The following is a 17745-nucleotide window of genomic DNA, read 5'->3' as shown; positions in this document are numbered from 1 at the left end:
CTTACATGCTCTCCCTGCTTTGTGAGGCTTAGAAGGGGTTGTGCAACATAATGAGCCCTGTCTGTTCTGTGTTCGCAGTTCTGCATTATCAGCTGTAAATTAGATTTGAACACTGTCTCCTAAAAAAGGGTTAAAAATTTGAAACCACCCTCCTGCATTGTATGTTAATGAGGTATAGCTCACTCTGTGTTTTTTTTCATGAACGCAAAAAAAAAAAAATCAACACATGTGATGTGTTTTACAGGGATCGCTCCTGCTGTTCTATTGTATTCTGATAGTGTTATGCCCTGTACACACAATTTGATTTTCCGGCAACAAAACCGTGGATTTTTTTCAGAGGATGTTAGCGCAAACTTGTCTTGCATACACACGGTCACACAAATGTTGTCAGAAATTCCGAACGTCAAGAACATGGTGACGTACGACGAGCCGAGAAAAATGAAGTTCAATAGCCAGCGCAGCTCTTCTGCTTGATTCCAAGCATGCGTGGAACTTTTGTGCATCGGAATTGTGTACACACGCTCGGAATTTCCGACAACAAGTTTTGTTGTCGGAAAATTTGAGAACCTGCTCTCAAACATTTGTTGGCATAAATTCCGACAACAAATGTTCTAAGGAGCATACACACGGTCGGACTTTCCGACAACAAGCTCACATCCAACATTTGTTGTTGGAAAATCCGATCTTGTGTACAGGGCATAAGACTAGCTTCTGTTGAACAGGCAGTGGTTCACACTGACCGAAATTCAGACGGTTCCTATTGAACCGATCAAATTTCGGATCGCGTATGCTGGGCTTGACTGTCCAGAAATTTTTGAACTCAGCCATGACATCTTCTCCTTAGGAACATCTAAATGATTATAAATATATATTGTTTTATTTTTTTATTTTTCTGGTATGTTGTGTAAATAGGAACACATAAGAAATATATAGTGGGATTTTTTCCAATTTGAAAGCAAAAGTCCATTAGAATCAATTGAAAATCTCCTGTGTAATTTAGAAGAAGCTAATTGTTGAATATTGTAAAAGGAAATCACTAAAAAATAACCACTAAATTTATAAATATTTGTTTAGGTTAGTCTAGAAGCAATTCACCAAAAAAAATGTGATTCATTTGCTATAGTAATTGGCAATATCATATTCAAAAGTGACACATCCAAATGAAAACACACCCTAGAGTTCATTATAGGTCTAATGGGTAGCAAGCTTTACTCAGCTATGTGTTTACTGTTATAAAACTTTTCAAAAAACATTGATATGGTTATTTTTAGTACCTTTTTGTTCCTCTATTAGATAGAATTCTGTGGGACAACCCAGATATAGACAACTAATGCATTAAAACTTCCTTAAAATATCATCTTTATTTCTCAGTATTATTTTAAAATCATAGAAATTATTTTCCATTGATTGCATACATGGCCTTAGGCGTATAATAAAAATTGTTCTAATGCATATCATCATAAAGATGCTTTTCACCATAATGACTAGGGATGAGCTTCGAGTTCGAGTCGAACTCATGTTCGACTCGAACATCAGCTGTTCGCCAGTTCGCTGAACAGCAAACAATTTGGGGTGTTCGCGGCAAATTCGAAAGCCGCGGAACACCCTTTAGGTCTGGAATTTATATTAAGGGGAACCCCGGCCAAAATTTAAAAAAAAAATGGCGTGGGGTCCCCCTCAAAATCTATACCAGACCCTTCAGGTCTGGTATGGATTTTAAGGGGAACCCCGCGCCAAAATTTAAAAAACATGGCGTGGGGTCTCCCCAAAAATCCATACCAGACCCTTATCCGAGCACGCAACCTGGCAGGCCACAGGAAAAGAGGGAGGGACGGTACCAGGCCACATGCCCTCAACTATACTATACACACCCCCCAGGTACAAAATTTAAAGGAATATTACACTTTTATTGTTTCACTTTAAGCATTATTAAAATCACTGCTCCCAAAAAAACAGCCGTTTTTAAAACTTTTTTTTGCATTGATCCATGTCCCCTGGGGCAGGACCCAGGTCCCCAAACACTTTTTATGGCAATAACTTGCATATAAGCCTTTAAAATTAGCACTTTTGATTATTCATGTTCGTGTCCCATAGACTTTAACGGTGTACGTGTGTTTGAAATAATTTTTTGCCTGTTCGCATGTTCTGGTGCGAACCGAACAGGGGGGTGTTTGGCTCATCCCTAGTAATGACATAACAATTACGGATGAGCTCGATGTTCGAGTCGAACGTTCATCGAACAGCGAACAATATGGGGCATTTGCGGGAAATTTGAGCGCGCGGAACGCCCTATAATGCACTGCGAGATCGTAGTGCATTAGTGTCTGATGATTGGCCAAAGCATGCACCTGACCTGCATTCTTTGGCCAATCACAGCGTGCTCTGCAGAGAGAGCCATAATTGGCCAAAGGCAGGGTGCCTTTGGCCAATCATGGCTCAGGGGGACTAAGTCCACCCCCACAATATATAAGGCTGCTTACATAGCAGCCGTGTATAGTGTGTGATTGTGGACGGAGATAGATTGAGCTAGATTAGGCAGGCAGGTTAGTTAGTTGCAGTGTATTTGATATATATACAGTACGTCTTGTGTGTGTATATATATATATATATATATATATATATATATATATATATACTATGCATTTAGCGTAGACTATATATTCAGTGTATACTCTATATTCAGGCGGTGTATTCATATATATATATCTAGAGATATATATATATATATATATATATATATATATACAGTTTATATAGTCATATATATATATATATATATATATATATATATATATATATATATATATATATATATATTCTGCATTCAGTGTAGCGTATATCTACAGTTCATTCGGTTCGGTGGTGTACATTATATAAAACACTTCAGGCAGTGTATTTATATATATATATATATATATATATATATATATATATATATATATATATATATATATATATATATATATATATATATATATATATATATATATATCTATATGTATATATACACACTCTGCATTCAGTGTAGCCTATATATACAGTGCATTCGGTGGTGTACAGTTTCTAATACACTTCAGGTGGTGTACACAGTATATAATACAGTGTGTACAGTTGTTAATACACTTAAAGTGGTGTACATAGTATATAAAACAGTGCATCCTGTGTACAGTTTCTAATACACCTCAGGCGGTGTACACAGTATATAATACAGTGTGTACAGTTTCTAATACAGTGCAGGCGGTGTACACAGTATATAATACAGTGTGTACAGTTTCTCATACACTTTAGGTGGTGTACACAGTATATAATACAGTGCAGCCGGTGAATGTAAACAGAATGTAAACTGTAGAAAACTGTAAACTGCAGAATGTAAACTGTAAAAACATGGATTAAATCCATGTGTTTACATTCCGCTATCTACGTAAGTGCAATACTTTATTTAATAAACTGTTCATACTTACTGATCTGCACTATGGAGAGCCGTGTTTTTATTTTTTTTGGGTCCTCCCTGCTGCCTGTACACTGATCTTTCGGATGGAGCTACCCTGATGTGCTTGTCTGCCTGGTTATTCTGGTATTCTCTCCATATTGTTGATCCTAATAGGATGCCATTACGATCGCGTGCCTGAATATATATATAAGCTGTTTCCCAGCTTGTTGCTGGTAAGCATTCAATTTATCTGGTGGCGGATTTTTTTCTCACGTGGTGTTATTGGAAGGATTTACCCATTTCATTGCACTTTATGGGACTTTTTTTGAATTCACTTTTGGACTTTTTTATTTTACTGACTTGTTATTTTTTATTCATACACAGTTATGTTTGTGTTTTTTCTTATATTATTTATGTGATCCTTCAGAGATCCATTCACCATCTGGTTACAGCGCGGTTCCTACCCACCGGCCATTAATGAGTACCTATGTGAGTATGGCACCAGGACAGGGTCAAGGGTGCTTGGCTTCTTTTCGCCACACCAGTGGCTACTGATCAAGGATGCATGCACTGTCCTGTCACCATTTGAGGAGGCCACATAGATGATGAGCAGTGACAATGCATGCATCAGTGACACTGCCCCTCTAGTCTTGCTGCTGGAGCACACGCTTTGTGGGAATTATGGACAGGGCACCTGAGGCAAAACAGTGGGAGGAAGAGGAGGGCTTCCTTTCCTCTTAAGGCCCCCTTTATCCAGATAGCATTCCTGCGGGTCTGCCAAACACACAGGAAGAAGAGGAGGAGTAGGAGGATTGTGTCAGCATGGATGTCGAGGATAACACGCAGCAGTCTTCAAGGGATGGTTTTCAGTCCCCAAAAACCCAAGGAGTTGTACGTGGCTGGAAGGAGGTAGTTAAGGATAATGTGACCCTTAGTGATCCAGAGGACTCAGAATCAAATGCCTAGGCAAACTTACACACAGGATTCATGGTATTAAGGAGAGGGATCATTACTGGCTGGCAACCCTTCTTGATCCACGTTACAAGGGTAAGGTTGCAGAACTCATCCTGCCTTTGCAGAGGGAGTAGAGGTTGAAACATCTTCAGGAGGCCTTTAACCACTTCAATACCAGGCACTTAGACACCTTCCCGCCCAGGCCCATTTTCAGCTTTCAGCACTGTCACAATTTGAATGACAATTGCGCGGTCATGCTACACTGTACCCAAACAATTTTTTTATCATTTTGTTCCCACAAATAGAGCTTTCTTTTGGTGGTATTTGATCACTTCTGCGTTTTTTATTTATTGCTCAACAAATAAAAAGGACCGAAAATTTTGAAAAAAAAACGTTTTTCTTTGTTTCTGTTAAATTTTTTTGTAAATAAGTACATTTTCTTCTTCAATGATGGGCACTGATATGGTTGCACTGATGGGCACTGATACAGCAGCACTGATGGGCACCGATGAGGTGGCATCAATGGGGTGGCACTGATGAGGTGGCACTGATGGGCACTGATAATGGGCACTGATAGGCGGCACTGATGGGCACTGATAGGTGGCACTGATGGGCACTGATAGGTGGCACTGGTATACGGCACTGATGGGCACTCATAGATGGCACTGATGGGCATTCATAGGCGGCACTGATGGGCACTCATAGGTGGCATTGATTGGTACTTATGGGTGGCACTGATGGGTACTTATGGGTGGCACTGATAGGTGGCACGGATGGGCACTGATAGGTGGGCACTAATGGGCACAGATTGGCACTGACAGGTGGCACCGATGGACACTGACAGGTGGCACTGATGACACTGATTGGTGGCACTGATTACACTGATTGGTGACATTGCTGGGCAGAACTGAAATATAATGGTGCCAATCAGTGCCCATTTGTGGGCACTGATTGGCACAGATTGGGCACATTGGGCACATGTGGATGGCCATGGGGTACATGCCTGGCCATCCACATGTTGCCCGCTTTCCTGGTGGTCCTAGTGGCGTCCCTGGTGGTCCAGTGTGGTCATCTGAGGGGGGGCTGCGCTGATAAACAATCAGCGCAGACCCCCCCATCAGGAGAGCCGCCGATCGGCTATCCTCTACTCGCGTCTGTCAGACGCGAGTGAGGAAAAGACGATCAACGGCTCTTCCTATTGACATCGTGATCCGGCGTGATTGGACACGGCTGATCACGCGGTAAAGAGCCTCCGCCGGAGGCTGACACACTGCTCCACCGATCGCCGCGATGCGCGCCCAGTCAGGATAACGGAACCACCGCCCGGCCGTCAATCTGCTATAGGCCGGGCGGGAAGTGGTTAAGAAAGGTTTGTGCAACACATTTCCAGACCCCAGTGAGGTTACCATTTCCTGATGCTGGACAATGTGTTTCTGAAGCTTCATTCGGTCAGAGGAAGAGCACTGGATAAGGTGGTCAGCTGACCAATGTCTTTAAAAAATTTTCTCAGCCCCAAGGTCTGATAGGTTCCAGCAACCTTCGCCAGTGTCTGCATTATATGGTGCAGGAATAGCTAGGGGCCAGAGCAGACTTGGAGACCTTTCCAACTGAGCATCCACTGAGTTACTGGGCTTTGAGGTTGGACCACTGGCCAGAACTTGCTTAATATGCAATTAAGCTACTGGCCTGTCCTGCATCCAGCGTGCTTTCTGAATGCACATTAAGTGCTGCTGGAGGGTTTGTAACGGATCAAAGAGTGCACCTGTCCACAGACTCCGTTGATAGGCTCACATTTATATAAATGAAACAGTCCTGGATCAGCAGCTATCAAGCACCTGATGCTGATGTAAATGATTGGATATATGCTATGGATCTGGGATCCCTTGAAGACTGCCTATGCTGCCTTCTAAATTATGATGATGCTAGCCTCCAACAATATTTTTGGTTTAGGGCACCACCACCACCCTAGGCCCAATTTTTCTGCCCCTGTTTAACAGGGGCATGTAATTAAAATTTTTGAAATAATATTTAACAGCAGGGCCCCTTCCTGCACCCAACAAGAGTAACTGTGAGGAGTTACAGTGTTGTGGCACCACCACCACTCAAGGCCCAATTTTTCTGCCCCTGTTTAACAGGGGCATATAATTACAATTTTTGAAATAATATTTAACAGCAGGGAACGTTCCTGCACCCAACAAGAGTAACTGTGAGGGGTTACCATATTCTGGCCCCACCAACACATAAGGCCCAATGTTTCTGCCCCTGTTTAACAGGGGCATGCAATTACAATTTTTGAAATAATATTTAACAGCAGGGCCCATTCCTGTCCCCAACAAGAGTATCTGTGAGGGGTTATCGTGTTCTGCCACCACCAACACCTGAAGCCCAATTTTTCAGCAGAGTATATAGTTCAGCCTGTATAGTATATATACTGCAGTTCAGAGTATATAGTGCAGTCCGTATAGTATAAATACTGCCATTCAGAGTGTATAGTGCAGTCAGTGTAGTATATATATAATACAGTGCAGGGTATATAGTGCAGTGTACAATATATAATATAGTGTTATAGTGTAACTGGGGGGGGGACCCACACTGTTTTTTTCAATGATTTTTTTTTTATGTATGGTGCCGGGATCTGGCAATACATTACATCCATGAGCAATTTTAAATGACAATTTTTCCTTTAGAAATGTAATTTTGCTGTGGTACTGTTCTAAACGTGGGGAAAATGGGCTACTTTACAGGCAGACTAAGGGGACTCCCCAGGCATGATATTTAAAGGAATATTTCATTTTTATTGTTTCCCTTTAAGCATTCTTAAAATCACTGCTCCTGAAAAAACGGCTGTTTTAAAAACTTTTTTTTGCATTGATACATGTCCCCTGGGGCAGGACCCGGATCCCCAAACACTTTTTATGGCAATAACTTGCATATAAGCCTTTAAAATCAGCACTTTTGATTTTTCATTTTAACGGTGTTCGCATGTTCACACAAATTTTTTGTCTGTTCACAAGTTCTGGTGCGAACCGAACCGTGGGGTTGTTTGGCTCATCCCTAATATCCAGCTATTGGCTATTATATTCCATCGCTATATATACAACCCATACAGTTGAAGATATCAGAAACTGGAAAGATTCCTACGCATTTCAAACAATGAAACTGGTATCTTAATTTATACCACTCTATGTTCAAAGAGTGGTATAAAATCCCAGATGAAGATACCAATTGAATTGTTTGAAACGTGTAGGAATCTTTCTGGTTCTGATACCATCAACTATATGGGTTGTATATATAGTGATGGAATATAACAGTCAATAGCTAGATATACCGCTATGGGTTTACTGTTTTTTTGGACATTGTTATGTCATTATGATGAAAAGCATCTGTATGATGATATACATTAGGACACTTGATTATATGCCTAAGGCCATGTATGCAATCAGTTGAAAATATTTTCTATGATTTTAAAATAATACTGAAAAACAAAGATATTTTAATGAAGTTTTAACGCATCAGTTGTCTATGTCTGGGTTGCCCCACACAATCCCACCTAATAGAGGAACAAAAAGGTACTGTTATAAAAACTAAACTCACCAAAAGACAATTTTTGGGGAACACTTTTAACTAGACAGGGTTGTAACTCTCACATTTTCAGGCTCAAATAGGAATGAGGTTGGGATTTCCCTTTTTTCCTGGTGCTTTGGAGCATACATAAAAAACCATGAAGCCCTTTTCTTACTGCTCTATGATCTTGGGGTCTAGTGTTTTAGTAGCTATTGTTTCCGTTTTTGAATATGCTTTATGCACTAGTGCATTTTTGGCTTCTATGAAACTAATCCCATTGCATTTTATCATGATTTGTATAAGATGAACCAATGAGCCTACAGGGAAACTGGAACTTTTAGTTAAAAGAAAGCTAGAGACCATATGTCCTCATTTTGTAGTTCTTTTCTTATGTAGGAAAGTATTGGCAATGACACAGACTGTGCATTTGGAGTTTTCATATGGGTTCTAAATATGTGTACATTATTACCACTATGTTGTGGTTATAAAGCCAGTAGACAGGTGCTGTGTAAAGAGGTAATGTTTCTTCAATGATGTATTAAAAGGACAATCTTATAGCATTCCCCTACCCCATACCAATCAATCCAGTTCAACGTGTGTGTGTGTGTGTGTGTGTGTGTGTGTGTGTGTGTGTGTGTGTGTGTGTGTGTGTGTGTGTGTATATATATATATATATATATATATATATATATATATATATATATATATATACAGTATCTCACAGAAGTGAGTACACCCCTCACATTTGTGTAAATATTTTATTATATCTTTACATGTGACAACACTGAAGAAATGACACTTTGCTACAATGTAAAGTAGTGAGTGTACAGCTTGTATAACAGTGTAAATTTGCTGTCCCCTCAAAATAACTCAACCCACAGCCATTAATGTCTAAACCGTTGGCAACAAAAGTGAGTATACCCCTAAGTGAAATGTCCAAATTGGGCCCAAGTAGCCATTTTCCCTCCCCAATGTCATGTGACTTGTAGTGTTACAAGGTCTCAGGTGTAAATGGGGAGCAGGTGTGTTAAATTTGGTGTTATCGCTCTCACTCTCTCATACTGGTCACTGGAAGTTCAGCATGGCATCTCATGGCAAAGAACTCTCTGAGGATCTGAAAAAAAGAAATGTTGCTCTACATAAAGATGGCCCAGGCTATAAGAATATTGCCAAGACCCTGAAACTAAGCTGCAGCACAGTGGCCAAGACCATACAGCGGTTTAGCAGGACAGGGTCCACTCAGAACAGGCCTCGCCATGGTCGACCAAAGAAATTGGGTACACGTGCTCAGTGTCATATCCAGAGGTTGTCTTTGGAAATAGAGGTATGAGTGCTGCCAGCATTGCTGCAGAGGTTGAAGAGGCTTTTTTTAGTGTTGTCACATGAAAAGATAGAATAAAATATTTAGAAAAATGTGAGGGGTGTACTCACTTTTGTGAGATACTGTATGTATGAATCTACCATTTCCAATATCCCTGTACATTGTGTTCGCTAAGTACTTTTAATTTATCTACACTCCCCACTGAAACCCCCAACTGTGGAAGGGAGTTCCACTTTCTTACAGCTCTAACAGTAAATAACCCCATTAAGTAGTTTATGATTGAACTGCTTCCCATCCAACTTAATTTTATGGCTGTGTGTCTTCTTTAGAGACCTTAGGTTAAATAGTTTCCTCTCAATGCTAGAGTCACTATTTAAGGATTTGTATATTGAGATCATATCCCCTCATAAGCATTTCTTCTCCATGAAGAATAAGTTTAATGTTTGTAGTTCCTTATAACTGAGCACCTCTAGCTCCCTTATTAGCTTTGCTGCCCTTCTCTGGCCCCTCTCTAATTCAAGAACATCCTTCCTGAGGATTGGTGACCAAAACTGGATGGCATACACAAGATGTGGCCAAACCAAAGTTTTGTAAAGTGGTAGAATTATAGTTTTATCTCTTGAATAAATACCCTTTTAATGCATGGTAATAGTCTGCTGGCCTTGCTTGCCGCAGCTTGGCATTGCATACTATTACTGAGTCTGTGTTCTACAATGACCCCCAGATCCTTTTCCATCCTCAATTCTCGCAGAGGTTCTCTCACAAGTGTGTAACTTGTATTCATATTTTTACAAAATTGTATACCGCGCTAAAGTAAATTAGATAAATATTAAAGTGACAAAGGAAATATCAGCAGCAACTAACTATGTGATATCATCATAGTAAAACATATAATAAAAAAAAGTTGCGCTATAAATTGTGAATCAAAAACAAGTGACCAGGTATCAGTCAATATAAGTGATTATAAAACAACAGTGATTAGACACAGCAATGAAATTATATTGATATTATTATATTCCACCCGCACAGTTCGAACTATTTATTACAACTTCTACATTGTTGAAGAACAAGTTAAACAGACCATTCAGAAAATATGCCATTTATCACCACCCTCTGGACACCCACCTCCAACTAGTTTTCTATCCAGGTACATACAATCTCATCAATCCAAAAAGACCTTAATTTGTAAATTAAGTGTTTATGGGGTACTGTATCAAGTGCCTTAGCAAAATCTAGATACATTACAATCACAGGCCTTCCTCTATCCAAATTACAGCTCATCTCCTCATAGAATGTTAAGAGGTTTGCCTGGCAGGAATGTTTTTTTCATGAATGAGTTGGTTACTAATGATACTATTTTTATCAGAAAGTTCTTGGATATGTTCCCTTATCATTGCTTCCAATAGTTTACATACTATTGATGTTGGGCCGACTGGTTTGTAGTTTCCAGAAATATATGTCAACCCCTTTTTAAATATTGGTACCACGTTTGCTTTTTGCCAATCGCTAGGACCATTACAGTCAGCAAGCTGTCCTTATAAATTTGGAATAATGGTCTGGCTATCACATGGCTAAGTGCTTTATGAATTCTTGGGTGTAAGCCATCTGGTTCTGGTGATTTGTTCACATTAAAATGTTTGTAAAAGTAGAAGCTTTTTTACCTTAATGCATTCTCTGCATTAAGGTAAAAGTAGAAGCTTTTTTACCTTAATGCATTCTCTGCATTAAGGTAACTTTCTGTGGCTAGCTTCCTCCCTAAATACCTACCTGAGCTCGATCTCGATCCAGCACAGTGCCAGAGAGCAGCGTCTCTTTCTGCTCTATCTCCTCAAGGGACATAGAGGCAGTAGCAGAAGCCATTGGCTGATGCTGCTGTCAATCACATTGTGTGAGGAGGGAGCAGGGGGTGGGGCCAAGCTGTGCTGTGTTTGTCTATGGACACACACAGTATGGCTTGGGATCAAGCGTGCACGAGCACCCACATAACAAGAGGCTTGAAGGAGCCAGGAGCACTGGCGGGGGACCCCAGAAGAGCAGGATTGGGGCTGCTCTGTGCAAAACCATTGCACAGAGCAAGTAAGTATAACATGTTTGTCATTTATAAAAAAAATATTTACAATAACTATCAGTTTTTTCTAGTCTTTTTTGAACACTGGTCTTTGTCACCCACAGGAGTACATTCCATGTAATGTTTTTAATCTTACTATCTTGTTTATTATACCCTTCTTTTTCTTTTTGTATAAACTGAGGAGAGAAATGTATTAATACAGTTGCCTGCTCCCTGTTGCTTGTGACCAACTTCCCCTGATCGTATTTTATGGGGCCAGTATGTTCTGATCTCGTCTTTGTAATATATATATATATATATATATATATATATATATATATATATATATATATATATTAAACTTTTGGGGATTTTTTTTTACTCTTCTCAGCAATGTGTCTCTTGTAATCTATTTTAGCTGCCCTGATTGCACTCTCGCACTTCTTAATACCATCTTTGTAGTTTTGGAATGCCAGTGGTGACCCTTCAGCCTTTTTTCTAAAGGACCATTTTTTTCTCATTAATATGCCTTTTTACGATAGTGTTTAGCCACCCAGGTTTAACATTTGTTCTTTTATATTTTTTACCCTTTGGAATGCACTGACATATGCCAACCACTTGGCTACCGGGCCATAGTAAAATGACGTCCTCACTTTGAGGGGGGATATCTGAATGATGCCTGTAGCTACAGGCATCATTCAGATATCATTCTTTTTAGCAGGCGATTCTGTGCACGATAAGAATGATCATAGCAGCACTTTCACTGCTTGATCGTTCTTATAGGCGACGGGAGTGGACGCTCACCCCTCCCGCTGCCATCCGGTGCTTCTCTGGGCTCTCCCGTGCCATGGGGAGCCCGGAGAATGATTCGGCCGGCGTCAGTCATCTCTATGACCACCGACGATGAGTTTCACCGACGCAGTTTAACGAAAGCAGGCTAACTAAAGCTGCATGAACAACAAGAACTCTGCTCCACTCTGCAAGACGAAAACCAGCTTTGACATTTATTTTATATTAGGTTAGTTTCCCACTCTCTATCCACTAACATGCTCCTTATTCTCTTCCTTCTCACATTGGTGTCTCCTATCCTCAAATTATCTTTACTCTACCCCTCCTCTCTTCCCTGCAGCATGCACATATCACCCTCACTCCTACCCTCTCCCTACTATGGCACCCATCATCTCCTGCAGTTGCTTCACCCACATGCTGACATAAACACCAGGGCCACTAGACACGTGCGCTCATGCACATCCCACTCCCACCTTGCCTTCCTCACCCTCCTCCTTCTCCTAGTCTCAGGTGACATTTCTCCTAATCCTGGTCCGCCATTTTCCAAATGCAAGCCACATATTCAATACCCCTCCCCCTGTGGCAACCACCGCAATCCACTCAGTTTAATTTCTATCCCCCTGCTTCCTCAAAGCAGCCCACCAATCTCATGTGCCCTTTGGAACGACCGCTCCATCTGTAACAAGCTAACATCTGTACATGACCTCTTCATTTCTCATGGCTTGAACATACTAGCCATAACAGAAACCTGGCTTCAAAATTTTGTCTCAGCTTCTCCTGCTGCCCTCTCCCATGGTGGTCTCCATTGGACTCACTCCTCCAGACCCAACAGACAGAAAGGAGGTGGAGTTGGCTTCCTTCTGTCCCCACAAAGCCCCTTCCAAGTCCTTCCTATCCCTCCCTCTCTATCCCTCTCTTCTTTTGAGATGCACTGTATTCGTCTGTTTTCTCCCATTTCTCTGAGGATTGCAGCAATTTATAGGCCTCCAGGACCGGTATCGCGATTTCTTGAATACTTTGCTGCCTGGCTACCCTACTTTCTCTCCTCTGAAATACCCACCATTATTCTTGGTGACTTTAACATTCCTGTCAATGTTAACAGCCCAACTACAGCTAAACTTCTCGACTTAACCTCATCTTTTGACCCAACCCAATGGACACATACTTCCACTCACTCCAATGGTAATACCCTTGACCTTGTATTCTCCCATCTCTGCAACCCTGGCAACCTCACCAACACCCCCTTTCCTCTATCTGATCACAACCTCATTACTTTCACTGTATCCTTGCCTCCAACCACCCATCCCTCCAAGCAGCAAACAATTACTTGTAGAAACCTTCGCCACTTTAACCCTTCTCTTCTCTATTCTGCTACTGACCACCTATATGACATAATCTCTCCCCTGTCCTGTCCTGACCTGGCCACCTCTGTCTACAACAGTTCACTCTCATCATCACTAGATGCACTTGCTCCTCTAACCACACGCAGAATCAGCCCCCGACCGTTACAACCCTGGCAAACTGACAACACTAGAAATCTCAAGAGACATTGCCGTGCTCTTGAACGACTGTGGCATAAAACCAAATGCCTGCAAGACTTCACCCTATATAAATCTGCCCTTTTAAAATACAATTCATGCCTCCATGCTGCCAAACAAGCCTACTTTGTCTCTCTTATTAATTCCTTGTCATCCAGTCCCCGTCGGCTCTTCTCAACCTTTAACTCTCTGCTTCGTCCACCACTCCCTCTACCCACTAACTCACTCACTGCCCAAGAGATTGCCAATCACTTCAAAGACAAGATCGATGCAATTCGTGAGGACATCTCCACTGTGGGTACGTCTTCCCCACCCAACATACCTTGCCTAGCAGCACATTCAGCACTCTCCTCTTTTGAACTGGCTACTACGGAAGAAGTTACAAAAATTTTCTCGGATGCCCACCTAACCAATTGTCCCTTGGATCCTGTTCCCTCACAACTACTATGATCACACTCTTCTTCTATTCTATGCTCCCTCACCCACATCTTCAATCTCTCCCTCTCTAGTGGCATTTTCCCCTCCCCTCTAAAATATGCGCAGATCACTCCCATTCTTAAAAAGCCCTCACTGGACCCTACCGACCTGAACAACTTAAGACCCATCTCATTGCTCCCATTCACCTCTAAACTTCTAGAACGCTTAGTCTACAACTGTCTTAGCTCCTACCTCAATGAAAATAACCTTCTTGACCCCTTACAGTCTGGCTTTCGCTCGCAGCACTCCACGGAAACTGCCTTACTAAAACTCACTAACGATTTACTAACTGCTAAAACCAACAGCCAGTACTCCATACTCCTACTACTTGACCTCTCTGCGGCCTTTGATACTGTTGACCACCCGCTCCTTCTCAATAAACTACATTCCCTTGGCCTCCGAGATTCTGCTCTATCCTGGTTCTCTGACTATTTATCACAGCGCTCCTTCAGTGTCACCTACAACTCTGTCTCCTCCTCTCCATTGCCCCTTTCTGTGGGGGTCCCCCAAGGCTCGGTTCTTGGACCCCTTCTCTTCTCTATCTACACCTCCTCCCTTGGTCACTTAATAACTGCCCATGGCTTCCAATACCACTTATACGCTGATGACACCCAAATCTATCTGTCTACTCCTCACCTCACTCCTTCAGTCTCCTCTCGCATTACTAATTTACTAACTGACATATCAGCATGGATGTCGCACCACTTCCTTAAGCTAAATCTCTCTAAAACTGAGCTATTAATATTCCCTCCCGCCCGTGCCCCCCTCCATGACTTTTCCATCAAAATCAACAATGCAACCATCAGTCCTCTGACTGACTCTGTCTGACTCTGACTTGTCATTTCAGCCTCAAATCCAATCGCTGTCAAAAGTTTGTAGAATTCACCTCCGTAACATCTCTAAAATTCGCCCTTTTTTAACAAATGAAACCACCAAGCTCCTCATTCACTCCCTTGTTATCTCTCGCCTTGACTATTGCAACTCCCTTCTCATTGGCTTACCTCTCCATAGGCTATCCCCTCTTCAGTCTATCATGAATGCTGCTGCCAGACTTATCCACCTTACCAACCGCTCAGTGTCTGCCAACCCTCTACTTCAATCCCTACACTGGCTCCCAATCACCCAGCGAATTAAATTCAAAATTCTAACCACAACATACAAAGCCATTCACAACTCTGCCCCAAGCTACATCACTAATCTTGTCTCCAAATATCACCCAAATCGACCTTTCCGCTCTTCTCAAGACCTCCTGCTTTCAAGCTCTCTCATCTCCTCCTCCCATGCTCGTCTCCAGGATTTCTCCAGAGCCTCTCCCATCCTCTGGAACTCGCTACCTCCATCTAGCCGGCTATCCTCTACTCTTGCTACCTTCAGGCAATCCCTGAAAACTCATCTCTTCAGGAAAGCCTATCACGTCTCCAACTAATCTCCTACCACTTCCACCAGCTCATTCCCCACAGTTACAACCTTTTGTACCACCTGCCCCACCCTATTAGATTGTAAGCTCTATTGAGCAGGGCCCTCTTAATCCTATTGTATTGTATTGTATTATAACTGTATTGTCTCCCTTTTATATTGTAAAGCACTGCGTAAACTGTTGGCGCTATATAAATCCTGAATAATAATAATAATAATAATGACCATCAGAGGCCCTGGCGCGATGTTATGACGTCATGCCCGGACCCCGCATTGTAAACAAAGCCGCGACCGCAGCTGTTAGCATGAGATCGGACAATTTTTTTTATCTTATGCTTTACAGCCTGGAGGAGAGATGTGGGGTCTTATTGACCCCGCATCTCTCCATAAAGAGGACCTGTCAGATAGATTCCTATTACTAGGGATGTTTACATTCCTTGTAATAGGAATAAAAGTGATCAAAAAAAAATTTAATGTAAAAAAAGTGTAAAAATAAAAAAAATAAAGTAAAATAAAAAAAAAATTAAAAAAGTTTTTTAAAACACCCCTGTCCCCGGTAGCTCGCGCTCAGAAGCGAACGCACACATAAGCCCCGCCCACATATGTAAACGTCGTTCAAACCACACATGTGAGGTATCGCCACGTGCGTTAGAGCGAGAGCAATAATTTTAGCTCTAGACCTCCTCTGTAACTCTAAACTGGTAACCTGTAAAAAATTTTCAAAGCATCGCCTATGGAGATTTTTAAGTACCGAAGTTTGGCGCCATTCCATGAGTGCACACAATTTTAAAGCGTGACATGTTAGGTATCTATTTACTCGGCATAACTTCATCTTTCACATTATGCAAACACATTGGGCTAACTTTACTGTTTTGTTTTTTTTTAAGCACAAAACTGTTTTTTTTTCCAAAAAAAAGTATTTGAAAAATTGCTGCGCAAATACCGTGTGAGATAAAAAGTTGCAATGACCGCCATTGTATTCTCTAGGGTTTTTGCTAAAAAACTATATATAATGTTTGGGGGTTCTATGTAATTTTCCAGCAAAAAAATGATGATTTTTACATGTAGGAGAGAAATGTCAGAATTGGCCTGGTAAGCAAGTTTACATACTTAAAGCACTCCCACTTTTCTTCAGTGTTCTTTGTTGCAAGAATTTGATCTCATTTAGTGTCATGTAGTATGAAGCACAGTTTATTAAAGTTGGCTCTTTTGAAATTCTTTGTTCTTGTCCCACCCTCTTTTACCTATAATGTATGGCAAACATAATTACTTTGTAATCACTTTTTCCCAAATTATTCCTTACTTCTACATCTGCAATCAGCTCTGTATTGTTTGTAATTGGATCATTATATAATTATCTCAGGATACCCTTGTATAATGCACCATGAACTAGCCATAAAACCAAAAAATACCAAACACTCATGTATTTTGTATTTGTTTTTGCATAAAAGTAAATATAACACCACTGATCATAAAGAAAAACACTATTATTCATTGTGTTGTCAGTTTACTAACATGCATCAGCCACAATGTGTATGCAATAAATTTATATAAACATAAATATTTGCTTTTATAACATATTCTAATAAACATGCATTTTTGTTGATATATTGGAACAGTGTGCCAAGAAACTGTCTGGGAAGTGTTCAAGATCTTCTGGGACCGACTTCCGGACCAAGCTGAATATCAGCACTGGATGCATTTATGTGAAGAAGGCACCATGCCAGTGTTTGATATAGGGGAGAATTTCAGCAAATCTGAAGACCATCACAAATTGGTCAAACAGGTACACTATCATAGTACAGAGTCATTTTTTATCAAGTGGTTATAATAATACCCTCATGCAGCAAGCACTGTTAGCTTTCAATAGCTGCACTTCCTATTAGGTATAAAAAGCATACCCGGAACTCTAATTCGTCTAACGAAAAATTGAGTTTACATACTTCATCATACATCCTCCTAATATGCATACCTAGGAACCTTATAAAGTTGTTGAACTTGAAATTGGGACAGGTTGAGGGGCAGGGCAATGGTGAGATCTAATAGCAGCAAGCAGTGAGTTATCTGCTGAAATAAAAGCAATGGCTTTAAAGTGGTGCATGCAGTGCCCATTGCCAAACATGGAACTGACAGTGTTGTAGTTTGATAATGAGAAGCCTGTAGAGCTCATCACTCCAACCCTTTGTGCCCATCCTTCCTTCCACTTCAG

At 41.1% G+C, this 17745-nt stretch overlaps 1 protein-coding gene across 1 annotated transcript in view; it reads left to right on the top strand.

Moving 5' to 3' along the window:
• Positions 1 to 17745, top strand: part of IMPG2 (interphotoreceptor matrix proteoglycan 2) — a 128064-nt gene that overhangs the window by 51216 nt on the left and 59103 nt on the right. Inside the window, exon 3 of the mRNA XM_073614935.1 lies at positions 17156 to 17322. Coding sequence (XP_073471036.1) covers positions 17156 to 17322 — 167 coding nt within the window. The remainder of the gene's footprint in view (positions 1 to 17155; positions 17323 to 17745) is intronic.

This window comes from Aquarana catesbeiana, linkage group LG02 (assembly GCF_042186555.1).
Source record: "Aquarana catesbeiana isolate 2022-GZ linkage group LG02, ASM4218655v1, whole genome shotgun sequence".
Lineage (NCBI taxonomy): Eukaryota > Metazoa > Chordata > Amphibia > Anura > Ranidae > Aquarana > Aquarana catesbeiana.
The sequence above is the reverse complement of the archived record's forward strand: the minus strand, read 5'-3'. Positions and strand labels throughout refer to the sequence as shown.